The sequence below is a fragment of the Pygocentrus nattereri genome, chromosome 8, assembly GCF_015220715.1.
Source record: "Pygocentrus nattereri isolate fPygNat1 chromosome 8, fPygNat1.pri, whole genome shotgun sequence".
NCBI classification, from domain to species: domain Eukaryota; kingdom Metazoa; phylum Chordata; class Actinopteri; order Characiformes; family Serrasalmidae; genus Pygocentrus; species Pygocentrus nattereri.
Genome location: NC_051218.1, coordinates 567,885 through 580,128, shown reverse-complemented (window position 1 = coordinate 580,128; position 12,244 = coordinate 567,885). Strand labels below are relative to the sequence as shown.

The 12,244-nt window shown below is 46.5% G+C and overlaps 1 protein-coding gene across 1 annotated transcript; it reads right to left on the bottom strand.

Moving 5' to 3' along the window:
- Positions 1 to 634: 634 nt before the first annotated feature.
- On the bottom strand, positions 635 to 3,133 carry zgc:174862 (uncharacterized protein LOC100142646 homolog). The gene is made up of 3 exons (XM_037540649.1): positions 3,109 to 3,133; positions 1,430 to 3,019; positions 635 to 1,377 (listed from the first exon to the last, which is right to left on the bottom strand). Exons 1-3 carry the CDS (start codon positions 3,131 to 3,133, stop codon positions 635 to 637), a joined length of 2,358 nt encoding a protein of 785 aa, XP_037396546.1.
- Positions 3,134 to 12,244: the final 9,111 nt, after the last annotated feature.

Sequence of the window (12,244 nt, the reverse complement as noted above, 5' to 3'; positions counted from 1 at the left end):
CTTGCATTGTGCAAAAGTCTTTGAAAGATAAGAAAATTGATTAAAAATGTGTTTTAAAAGCTGAAATTAATTTAGCCTATAATGATTAATTCAACAACCCATTACCCTGTATGTGGGTGCGTAAACTGCTGGTCACCATAGCAACAACAATGATCTTGTCTAGCTAGTGGCTAACGAAAAGGCAAAGAGAAATATTTAAGACAATCATCGATAATCTGAGAGTGCTGGTCTGAGAGCGCTGGGCTGAGAGTGCTGGTCTGAGAGTGCTGGGCTGAGAGTGTGGAACAATGAATGACCATCTGAGAGCGCTGGGCTGAGAGCGCGGGTCTGAGAGCGCTGGTCTGAGAGCGCGGGTCTGAGAGCGCTGGTCTGAGAGCGCGGGTCTGAGAGCGCTGGGCTGAGACCGCTGGGCTGAGAGCGCTGGTCTGAGAGCGCTGGGCTGAGAGCGCTGGTCTGAGAGTGTGGAACAATGAATGACCATCTGAGAGCGCTGGTCTGAGAGCGCTGGGCTGAGAGCGCTGGTCTGAGAGTGTGGAACAATGAATGACCATCTGAGAGCGCTGGTCTGAGAGCGCTGGTCTGAGAGCGCTGGGCTGAGAGCGCTGGGCTGAGAGCGCTGGGCTGAGAGCGCTGGTCAGAGAGCGCTGGGCTGAGAGCGCTGGTCTGAGAGCGCGGGTCTGAGAGCGCTGGGCTGAGAGCGCTGGTCTGAGAGCGCTGGGCTGAGAGCGCTGGGCTGAGAGCGCTGGGCTGAGAGCGCTGGTCTGAGAGCGCGGGTCTGAGAGCGCTGGTCTGAGAGCGCTGGGCTGAGAGCGCTGGTCAGAGAGCGCTGGGCTGAGAGCGCTGGGCTGAGAGCGCTGGGCTGAGAGCGCTGGTCTGAGAGCGCTGGTCTGAGAGCGCGGGTCTGAGAGCGCTGGGCTGAGAGCGCTGGGCTGAGAGCGCTGGTCAGAGAGCGCTGGGCTGAGAGCGCTGGGCTGAGAGCGCTGGTCTGAGAGCGCGGGTCTGAGAGCGCTGGTCTGAGAGCGCTGGGCTGAGAGCGCTGGTCAGAGAGCGCTGGGCTGAGAGCGCTGGGCTGAGAGCGCGGGTCTGAGAGCGCTGGTCTGAGAGCGCTGGGCTGAGAGCGCTGGGCTGAGAGCGCTGATCTGAGAGCGCTGGTCTGAGAGCGCTGGGCTGAGAGCGCTGGGCTGAGAGCGCTGGGCTGAGAGTGCTGGTCAGAGAGCGCTGGGCTGAGAGCGCGGGTCTGAGAGCGCTGGGCTGAGAGCGCTGGGCTGAGAGCGCTGGGCTGAGAGCGCTGGTCAGAGAGCGCTGGGCTGAGAGCGCTGGGCTGAGAGCGCGGGGCTGAGAGCGCTGGGCTGAGAGCGCTGGTCTGAGAGCGCTGGGCTGAGAGCGCTGGTCAGAGAGCGCTGGGCTGAGAGCGCTGGTCTGAGAGAGCTGGGCTGAGAGCGCTGGGCTGAGAGCGCTGTTCTGAGAGCGCAGGTCTGAGAGCGCTGGTCTGAGAGCGCTGGGCTGAGAGCGCTGGGCTGAGAGCGCTGGGCTGAGAGCGCTGGGCTGAGACCGCTGGGCTGAGAGCGCTGGGCTGAGAGCGCTGGTCTGAGAGCGCTGGTCTGAGAGCGCTGGTCTGAGAGCGCTGGGCTGAGAGCGCTGATCTGAGAGCGCTGGGCTGAGAGCGCTGGGCTGAGAGCGCTGGGCTGAGAGCGCTGGTCAGAGAGCGCTGGGCTGAGAGCGCTGGGCTGAGAGCGCTGGTCTGAGAGCGCTGGGCTGAGAGCGCGGGTCTGAGAGCGCTGGGCTGAGAGCGCGGGTCTGAGAGCGCTGGTCTGAGAGCGCTGGGCTGAGAGCGCTGGTCTGAGAGCGCTGGGCTGAGAGCGCTGTTCTGAGAGCGCTGATCTGAGAGCGCTGGTCTGAGAGCGCTGGTCAGAGAGCGCTGGGCTGAGAGCGCGGGTCTGAGAGCGCTGGTCTGAGAGCGCTGGTCTGAGAGCGCTGGGCTGAGAGCGCTGGTCAGAGAGCGCTGGGCTGAGAGCGCTGGTCTGAGAGCGCTGGGCTGAGAGCGCTGGTCTGAGAGCGCTGGGCTGAGAGCGCTGGTCTGAGAGCGCTGGGCTGAGAGCGCTGGGCTGAGAGCGCTGGGCTGAGAGCGCTGGGCTGAGAGCGCTGGGCTGAGAGCGCGGGTCTGAGAGCGCGGGTCTGAGAGCGGTGGTCTGAGAGCGGTGGTCTGAGAGCGGTGGTCTGAGAGCGCGGGTCTGAGAGCGCTGGGCTGAGAGCGCTGGTCTGAGAGCGCGGGTCTGAGAGCGCGGGTCTGAGAGCGCTGGGCTGAGAGCGCGGGTCTGAGAGCGCTGGGCTGAGAGCGCGGGTCTGAGAGCGCTGGGCTGAGAGCGCTGGTCTGAGAGCGGTGGTCTGAGAGCGCGGGTCTGAGAGCGCTGGGCTGAGAGCGCTGGTCTGAGATCGCTGGGCTGAGAGCGCTGGGCTGAGAGCGCGGGTCTGAGAGCGCTGGGCTGAGAGCGGTGGTCTGAGAGCGCTGGGCTGAGAGCGCGGGTCTGAGAGCGCTGGGCTGAGAGCGCTGGTCTGAGAGCGCTGGTCTGAGAGCGCTGGGCTGAGAGCGCTGGGCTGAGAGCGCTGGTCTGAGAGCGCTGGGCTGAGAGCGCTGGGCTGAGAGCGCTGGTCTGAGAGCGCTGGGCTGAGAGCGCTGGGCTGAGAGCGCTGGGCTGAGAGCGCGGGTCTGAGAGCGCTGGGCTGAGAGCGCTGGTCTGAGAGCGCTGGGCTGAGAGCGCGGGTCTGAGAGCGCTGGGCTGAGAGCGCTGGGCTGAGAGCGCTGGGCTGAGAGCGCGGGTCTGAGAGCGCTGGGCTGAGAGCGCTGGTCTGAGAGCGCTGGTCTGAGAGCGCTGGGCTGAGAGCGCTGGGCTGAGAGCGCTGGTCTGAGAGCGCTGGGCTGAGAGCGCTGGTCTGAGAGCGCTGGTCTGAGAGCGCTGGGCTGAGAGCGCTGGGCTGAGAGCGCTGGGCTGAGACTCTGCACTGATGCTTCTCCCCTGGACTAGGGAGAATTTGAGATTCAGTCAGCGTTTAATTTTAAGAAAGTTTACAGGCCCAAAAGGGCACCAGGAATAACCCCAAAAAATCGACTTTTGCTGTCGCTGTGGAAACTCATTAGTGTGTCTCAGCACCTCACAGAATCACATTCATAAACTGAATATACACCTTAATAAACCTAAAATTATTTCAGATTATTGTGGTCCAATTGTATTTATTCTATTCTATTGGTTGTTGCAAAAATGCTTGGACTAGATAAAAATAAACTCATGTTTAAATGAAGTGAACATTCAAGGTTTTTGCAATGAGAGCAACGCTATGCTGATTAGAACAGCAGCAAATTATCAGTCTATAACAAAACAATGGCATCTTTTCCACAGAGGAGGATTTGGAGCAGAGTCTGAAAAAAGAAGATCGAGCGGAGGAGAAGCCAAAGGAAGAGGAGAAGCCAAAGGAAGAGGAGAAGCCAAAGGAAGAGGAGAAGCCAAAGGAGGAGGAGAAACCAAAAGAAGAGGAGAAGCCAAAGCAAGAGGAGAAGCCAAAGGAAGAGGAGAAGCCAAAGGAGGAGGAGACGCCAAAAGAAGAGGAGAAGCCAAAGGAGGAGGAGACGCCAAAAGAAGAGGAGAAGCCAAAGGAGGAGGAGAAGCCAAAGGAAGAGGAGAAACCAAAAGAAGAGGAGAAGCCAAAGGAAGAGGAGAAGCCAAAGTAGGAGGAGAAGCCAAAGGAGGAGGAGAAGCCAAAGGAGGAGGAGAAGCCAAAAGAAGAGAAGCCAAAGGAAGAGGAGAAGCCAAAGGAAGAGGAGAAGCCAAAGTAGGAGGAGAAGCCAAAGGAGGAGGAGAAGCCAAAGGAGGAGGAGAAGCCAAAAGAAGAGAAGCCAAAGGAAGAGGAGAAATCCAAGGAACATAAAAGATTGTTCCCCAACTCTTTTCTGTTCTCCAAGTGGGGTGCTGATCTCACAGAGGAGGAGCAGAAGGAGGTGCAGCAGTTCTTTGAGGATTATGGCTACAATGTGTTCCTCAGTGACAGACTGCCTCTCAACAGGAGCCTGCCGGACACTCGAGACCCCAAGTAAGAAAATATATGAATAATAATATTAAAAAAGCACCCAGCAGTCTGTTGAATTCAGCCCCATTACTGTCTCCATGTGTCACAATTATTTTCAGAAATATTTAGGATTTATACATATAATGATGTTTAAAGGCTGATTCTTCAGTCTTTATGTGTTGAAAAGTACAGGTTTTACTTCCTGTCTATGATAATATATTAAAAAGTTACATTTATTAAACTTTCTCACAATAACGCAAAGGGGCACTCTGGCCAAAGTGATATAGTCTCTAGAATACAGCTCTTTTACTGCCCTGTTGTGGCTTCACAGCAGAGTTAGATTTTTAGGTAAAAGTAAACTAATCCTCCTTTGCATTAAAGTAAAGCTCCGCTGATCGTTCAACACAGTTTTAACACTAAATGGTTTTAAACGCTGGAGTTAATGTAGAACTGCTAATTCACCCTTTAACCCTGAAGGTTGGCATGTAGACTGCTGGTCACCATAGCAACAAGACCTGTCTCACCTAGCTAACGAAAAAAGGCAAAGGGAAAGATTTAAGATGAACACTGATAATTTGGAGATTATGGATGTATTTACATTTATAATCACGCTGGCTGATTTCCTGATGTGTTTAATCTGCAATGAGAAACTGTCAAACATTAAATAGTCGTGAAGCTGAAGTCGCTTCTCATTCACCTGCTTCTTGTTTGTCTTGATTGTCCCGTTCCACCTTAAATCATGCAGCAGTTACATTGTGATGCGTCAGGCACCATTTAAGGTGAAACGGGAAAACTCAAACAAGAAGCTGGAGAACGAGAAGCGACTTTAGCCTCGTAAAAAGTCGAACGTTCACAGACATTTTCCATGAAGATTTCCTGCCAGAGATGCGAGAAAAGTGGCTATAGATAGATGAGCTAAAGCTTAAAGCAGAGCAAAGTAAGTCTGTTTTGTTTAGATTAGATTAATCCATTATTTACTTGATCATCCTAATGTTAACCGTAATACAGTAGCATTGCTTAAAAGAATTTTATGTGCGCCTAATTGAAGAATCACCAAAACACGAGAAGACATTAACTGTGTTTCTGGTCACTCAGATGTGCTACCATGGTTTACCCAAAGGATCTTCCAACCACTAGTGTGGTTCTGATCTACATGGATGAGGCTCTGTTTGTCATAAAGAGAGCCGTATGCAGCATCATCGACAGAACACCTGCTCACCTGCTCAAGGACATCATACTGGTGGACGACCACAGCACTAAAGGTCTGTAGTCTAACTTCGCTCGTAAGTCTTAAGATCATAAAGAGTAGGAGTTGTCTGATTGTCTTTCCACGTGCAAAGGTGACACACCTGCTGCAGCCTCAGCTGTCAGCTCACTGACCACCTTATCTTTATCTGCTAAACAGTCTTGATAAACATCCACGGATCATCTACAGATCTGGGGGGCAGGGAATCATTGACACAGCACTGGGTTTGATCTGTTTTTAATCTGAAATTTTGTCTTCATAGAGAACCTCAAGGCGAAGCTGGATGAATATGTTGACCTAATTCATAAAGAGAAGCCTGATATAATTAAGCGTGTGAAACTAAAGATCGACCAGGTCTGGCACAAGCCCGCATTTCAGGATGGGCGGCAGCTACTGCTGATGTTGTTAGCCTTTATTGAGCCACATCGAGGTGCATGATCAATGGTAAAAGGAATTCTTACAAATTCACAGGAGATAAACTCCTTCTTTATGGTGGTGGTGATGGGAACCAGGGGTCGCAATGTCTACAACGCAATTATAGCCATTTAATTTTCTGTTCTGATCATATATTGTTAAAAATAGTGATTGATTTATTTTTAATCTTGTCTTAGAATGCCCTGCATATAACTATCTGATATGAATGGATTAAAGGTGTTTTAGGCCAAAATCTCATCTAAGAACAGTCATAAAACAAAGTCTCAGGCATTTGGCAATGCTTTCAGGGTAATAACTTAAGTGCCTTGATTAAGGGAGTAGTAGGTGCAATTACAAAAAAATACGTCACTTAGTTCGTCGTCGTTTGGTCATTACAGGTCAGTTTTATATGCAACGTTAATCAAAATTTCATCTCACACTTTTTAGGGCAGAACCGCTGCTGACCAGAATAAAAGAAGACAGAACAGTGGTGCTGAATCCAGTGTTTGACAGAGTGACCCCCAACACCCTTGAGGTGGTTAAATACAATGCAGCCACCCATGGTTTTGACTGGCAGCTGTGGTGCTTGTACAAGTCCTTCAGTCCAGAGTGGTACAAACTTAACGATGAGACAGTGCCAGGAAAGTAGGTGACACTTAGTGGATAGCATCACTTGGCTTATAAATATAGAACATATTGTGGATACCTGTAATACTTCAAATGATGGTTTGGCTAAAAATGTATTTTACACAATTTTCCTCATACCTGAAACGCAGCCAATCAAGACATGTTTTGTTGGTAATACTGTGGTCAGTAACACCACTGCCCTCTCTGTGGCACACTGAGGGAAGATTTACTGCCTGGGCAAGCATTCCGCACAGCAAGACTCCTAGAGCTGCATTTACATACATCTGCAGCATGATTGGATTCGCTCTGGATAAGAGTGTCTGCCAAATATTAAAAATACATCACTGACATCATCACGATACAATCACTGGTTTTCCCTGGAGCTACGAGGTTGATATGACTAACAAGTTGCAGGCTTCTACTCCGCCAGTTGGCATCATGCAAACTACACATTAAAGTCTGGTTTACTTGTCTGAAAAGATTTTATCACAGGGAAGGGGATTTAGGCGCTCTACATCCTGCCTAAGAAAACCCTTCCTGTGACAAAATCGCAGTAACACAAGCCCTCATGGGACTTATTGCTTAAATTCATTTCAATTTTTTTCTGGTTCCAGCAATGAAATAAAACCAGTGTGTGAATTACAAGCTTCCTCTCTTAATAAGCCTAATGATTCAGATGAATTTACTGCCACTATCACCTTCACACTGGAGGCTTATTCTTAAGAGTTTTGCTGCTTTTCCTTCACTTGAGGGAGGAAGTGTCGTTTACACCTGCATAAAGTTGATATTTAGTCGAACCATCGCTTTGAAAGAAAACGTAACATTGCTAATAGTAAATGAGAGCTAATGTGGCTTTATGGGCATACTGCACCGCAGCAAGAAAAGAAAAAATAACCCAGTAAAAGCTATTTTAGCCCCATTTGCATCATTTTGGTTCTACCTCTAAACATCAGTGGTTATGATGAATTTAAGACTTGATATATTGCATCACTGCAGTATTTGTTGGTATTTTATCTTCCTTTTGTTTATACAGAACTGTTACTACAGGCTAGTTTACGGTTGTTTCATATTATCTCATATATATATATATATATATATGTGTGTGTGTGTGTGTGTGTGTGTGTGTGTGTGTGTGTGTGTGTATAGTGTAAGATTATATTTCACATGGGTGTGTTGATGAATTCACAATTCATTTCTGTAGGTGTATGAGGTCTAAGGGTGGGGATGGTTTCTACTGACAGCAGTGGATGCATCACCTGAACTGGGTCTGGGGGCTTCCCAGGATGGAGTTGGCACTCGTAATTATTTTGTCAAGTCTCTTCCTGTCTGCAGTTCAGATGCTGCTGCCCCAGCAGACCAACCCCCCCTAAATAATGGCTGATGTCGAAAGAAAAGGAAATTTCGTTTGACTATTCGGACACAGCCAGGGAAAATACTTAAGCAGGGAAAGTTGAGCCCTGCAGTTGGGTGCACTGGTAATTTCTAAACTGGGGGAAAACAAATGAGCAGTAAGGCACATCGCAGGGTCTTAATTACAAAGTTAAGTGTTAAAATAACTTTTGTGATAAATAACTTCTATGTAAGATGTCTGTCTTTGCTTTACCTACAGGGACAGGCAATAAGGAACAGAGACACAAACCGATGTCTTAAGGTTACCCAAGGTCAGGATTCACAATACCAGCTGTCATTCAGGCGTGTAGTGGGCAATACCGGAAGATACATAATGTCATCAAAGACTTTTAACCAGTCCAAGGTCAAAAGAAGTGGGAAGAAAATAACTTTTAACATATAAACTCTGATTGGAATCATAAGACGAATGACTAGTTACTGACACCGTTTTATACTTCATATAAGGCCCCCATCACTTTACAGTCTAATACCTGCAGGACATTCAATGTCATAATTTACTGTGGACTATATACAGTTACAAAAAGTTCCTTTCAAATGGTAAAGTTCTTTGTGTAAATGGATAGGTGCGCTGTGGCTTTTATACATTAATCAATACGTTACCACTTAGTGCTATTAGCAATGCCTGACTCTGGGTTTTCTGGACTTGAGTCTGACTCTTGCCATTGCAGTTAAAGAAGTCTTCCTGCTTCCTTGCTGCTGAGACGCTTCTCTGCTTAGCTCTGCTATCTTTCATTTCTTTTAAGGTAACTGGATTTCTGAAATGAAACCGCCCAGATAGCATGCTGATGTGGGCCACTTCTGGCAAAGATATGGCACTGCTGGCCTATGGTCGGCACTGGTTAACTCCATGTGAGCCAAAAGTAGCCCACATATTAAAATGCTCATATGGGCCACATCGAAACAGATCTGGGCCACTTCTGGCAAACATTGCCAGTGCAGATATGAGCTACATGATAATCATTTATATTTTAAACAGGCATTAAATTACTTTGGGGGAACAGAATTTACATTCAGGTCTTGGCCACATGTGGCACAGCACACTGTAAAAAATCCAACCTAAAATGTTTTGGATTGTGTGACATTTTATTTGTTATTTCAACAAAGAGAAATACCTGAAAGAACTGCAAATGTCAGCCAGTGAGAGAATTGGATGAAACACTTGGAACACATGAAAGCTGCAGATCAAATGGACTGAACTTTATTGACAACTTTAACCTGCTTTTGGGAAGAGCAAGATGGACTATACACTAACAAGAGCAGTGACAAAACCCTGACAGAGAACCTTATTTTCTACATTTTTCTTATGCTTCCTCACTGCTGTAGACGCATCAGCGCTAACACTCAAGGACTCACTCCAGAGTCACCAACTCCCCCAGCGAGAAAGCCCTGACAGACCTGCGTTTATGGGATGAGAGCCATGACAATGACCAAATTGTATCAGCTGCAGAGGACAGCAAACCCACATGAGCATCCATCTCCACCCCCCTACCCCACCTGACTCTCCCAGCAACCATTGAGATCTGCGGGGATGAGGCTGTCACTTTCCCTGTCAGCCAGCCCTGTAACACCTCAAGGAAAGAGACAAGCTCTTCAACCACCAGAAAGGCAGCGTCACTCTCTATCCCATCATCAGCAGTTCCACCCACCTTCCTCCACTGAAAGGGAAGAGGTTACTCCATTGATGTCAGTGATGATGTCAGCTAAACGTATTTTTAAAACAAGTGCGGACCATCTGTGCTGGTGATCTCTCCCATTGCAGTACGTATCAGAAACAGAAAAAACAGGGAATACCTGTTGGATAATGTGAAAATATCGAGTATGCAGTATGTAAAATATAAGTCACAGACTTAGAACAAAGTGCACAGGTATTATATCAATATTAGATTCCTCACAAATGAGTCTTATTTGATTAATGGTTTAATTATAGCCCAATGGGCTTGATTTTATGCTTTTCACAGAAACATGGTTAAATGAATATACTGCTGAAACCATAGTAAATTAGTCAGCCCCACCAAACTTATATTTTAAATTATAAATGTCTCACATGCTGACATGAAAGGCGTGGTACAGCTGCTCTACTTGATCATTCTTTTTTTAATGCAAACACTTATCATTTGATGACTTTACATCCTTTGAGTATCTGTGCACTCTCTTCTGAAAGGGGCACCAAGAATATTACTAGTTATTGTTTACAGGCATCCAAAGTACAATGCCAATTTTTTTGAAGAATTTACGGGTGTTATCTTTTAGTTCGTCATATTTTGATCATTTTGTCATATATATATATATATATATATATATATATATATATATATATATATATATATATATATATAGACAATCCCAAGAACAATTATGACACTTTACATTTGCCCCCTTTTTCTCCAGTAAACAAAAACTTTTTTGTTTTCCTTACTTAGTTTGGCTTAGTTTGTTGATTTGGATACTGATTGCCTTTAGTATTGTAGCAGCCTGCTTCGGGCTTGGGCTGTCCCCTCAAGCTCAGGGAGTGTGGCCATGTGAGCGGCCACAGGCAGAGAGGCTCATAATAGGTGCACACCCTCTAAAAAAGTAATGTTTATTGTTGTTGTTCATCAATTTAAGTTATGGGTGTGTGTTGGTTATATTTATTGTGTGTATGGTGCAGGGTTGTTTGGATATGAGGGGAGATCACTGTGAGGGTCAAGCCTGTCACTGGTGGTGACCACCCCCACAGGGATGGCTGTATCTTATGTGCCTTTCTTCCCTGGTGTTTAATAAACTGCTCTACAAAGTTTTCTGTTCAGTATTTTCGTGCCACAAGCTGTGTCTTCTTTTCTTTTCAAGCCTTTGCAACCTGCTTACTTTGCATGCAGTATTACTTTTTGCATTTACTTTCATCATCGGTTTTGATGTATCAGAGATAAATTGTGTTAAATTATTTAAACAAATAATAAAGACAGACAGAGATTGGAGTAAAGGGAGCAGCCGGATATAACATACGGTAAGTATGGTGAGGGGACAGGATAGCGTAAGTGTTCAGAAACACATTACATATTCCTCCCCTGTCAGCAATAACAACGTGCCATTGTCAACTGAATAATACCATTGATAAATACAGTAATCGCCAGTGATGGATGAAGTACACAAACCATGTCCTGAGTTAAAGTCGAGACCCCCAAGGGGTCCTCCCTTTAGACCTCCACTTGAGTAAAAGTACTAAAGTATTTCCCTTCAAATGTACTTAAGTATAAAGTAAAAGTACTAAAAGAGGAATTCTGGCTCTGATGTCCTGTTATCATTTTTATAACCAGACTGGCTTCATGAACTCATTTCAGGTGAAAGTCCTCCAGCGTCTCTCTTGGTAAACCAGTCTTTTAATAGAACGTCATTAATTAGTGACGCTGACGTCTATTAAAATGATCAGAAGCACAAAACACTGAAGGTAAACAGTTTCCATCAGGGAGAACCGAGTGGCTCTGAAATCACTTTTTACACACAAGCAAAGTTTCAGTTTCAGATTTATTTACAACTTAGTTCCAAGTTTAAGTTGAATAAAAACTGGCTTTAAACTCAGGATCACAGATGAGCTCCTTTACTATGTTGATCTGTAGGCGTCTGTTCATAAACATAAACCAGCCCAAACTCATTTACTATAAAATGAAATGGTGTTTGTAGAAATTCAGAAAAAAGCCGCGTCAGTCTCGACTGCATATGTGGACATATTTCTATATTGAGCTCTATTTACACAAAGTTAGGTTAGTTCATCATTTATGTTGAACAGACTCTCCCAAAGTTTTACGCTGCTGCGCTGACGTTGAACCGCGTGCTGCACTGGGTCGGTATGACCAACAGGTCAAAACCAGCTCTAAACAAAGTGACCGCTGGGCCCTGATTGGTGCTCTGGCTTTGCGCTTCTTTCGTTTTGACATGTTACGTTTTTATACACACAGAAACCAAAAGGAACGACAGATTTCTCAAAATGTAGGAGGGAAAAGTCGGATATTAGACTCTGAAATGTAGTGGAGTGAAAGGAGAAAGACGCCCAGAACGGAGAAACTTCAGTACAGTAATGAACTTACTTAGTTACTGTCCACCACTGGTAATAGTTCTCAATAGAAGTGAACATGTAGCTCATTGACAACTGTAGAATGTGTTACTTGCAATTGCATCTACAGTAAAATACCCTGTGGATGACCTCTTAGCCTTAAGAAGAGAGAAAACCACAAACAGATCACCAAACACTTCACTTCTGTGAATGAGTGAATACGCAGTCTACTTACTTTTAGTTCATCATTAGTTGGTAGTGCATACGTTCTGAGTACTAATGTACAACCTCAATTCCCTGACTTCTTATGGTTCACGATTCAGGCTGGATATCAGGCCTCTGCACACATCTTCATTCATACCACACCTCCTCCACACACAACACCTAAGTGCCTGTTGGAACTGGTTTAGAACCAACCTCAAACAAACATGTCCACCCGCAAATTAAATTGGTCCATTTCT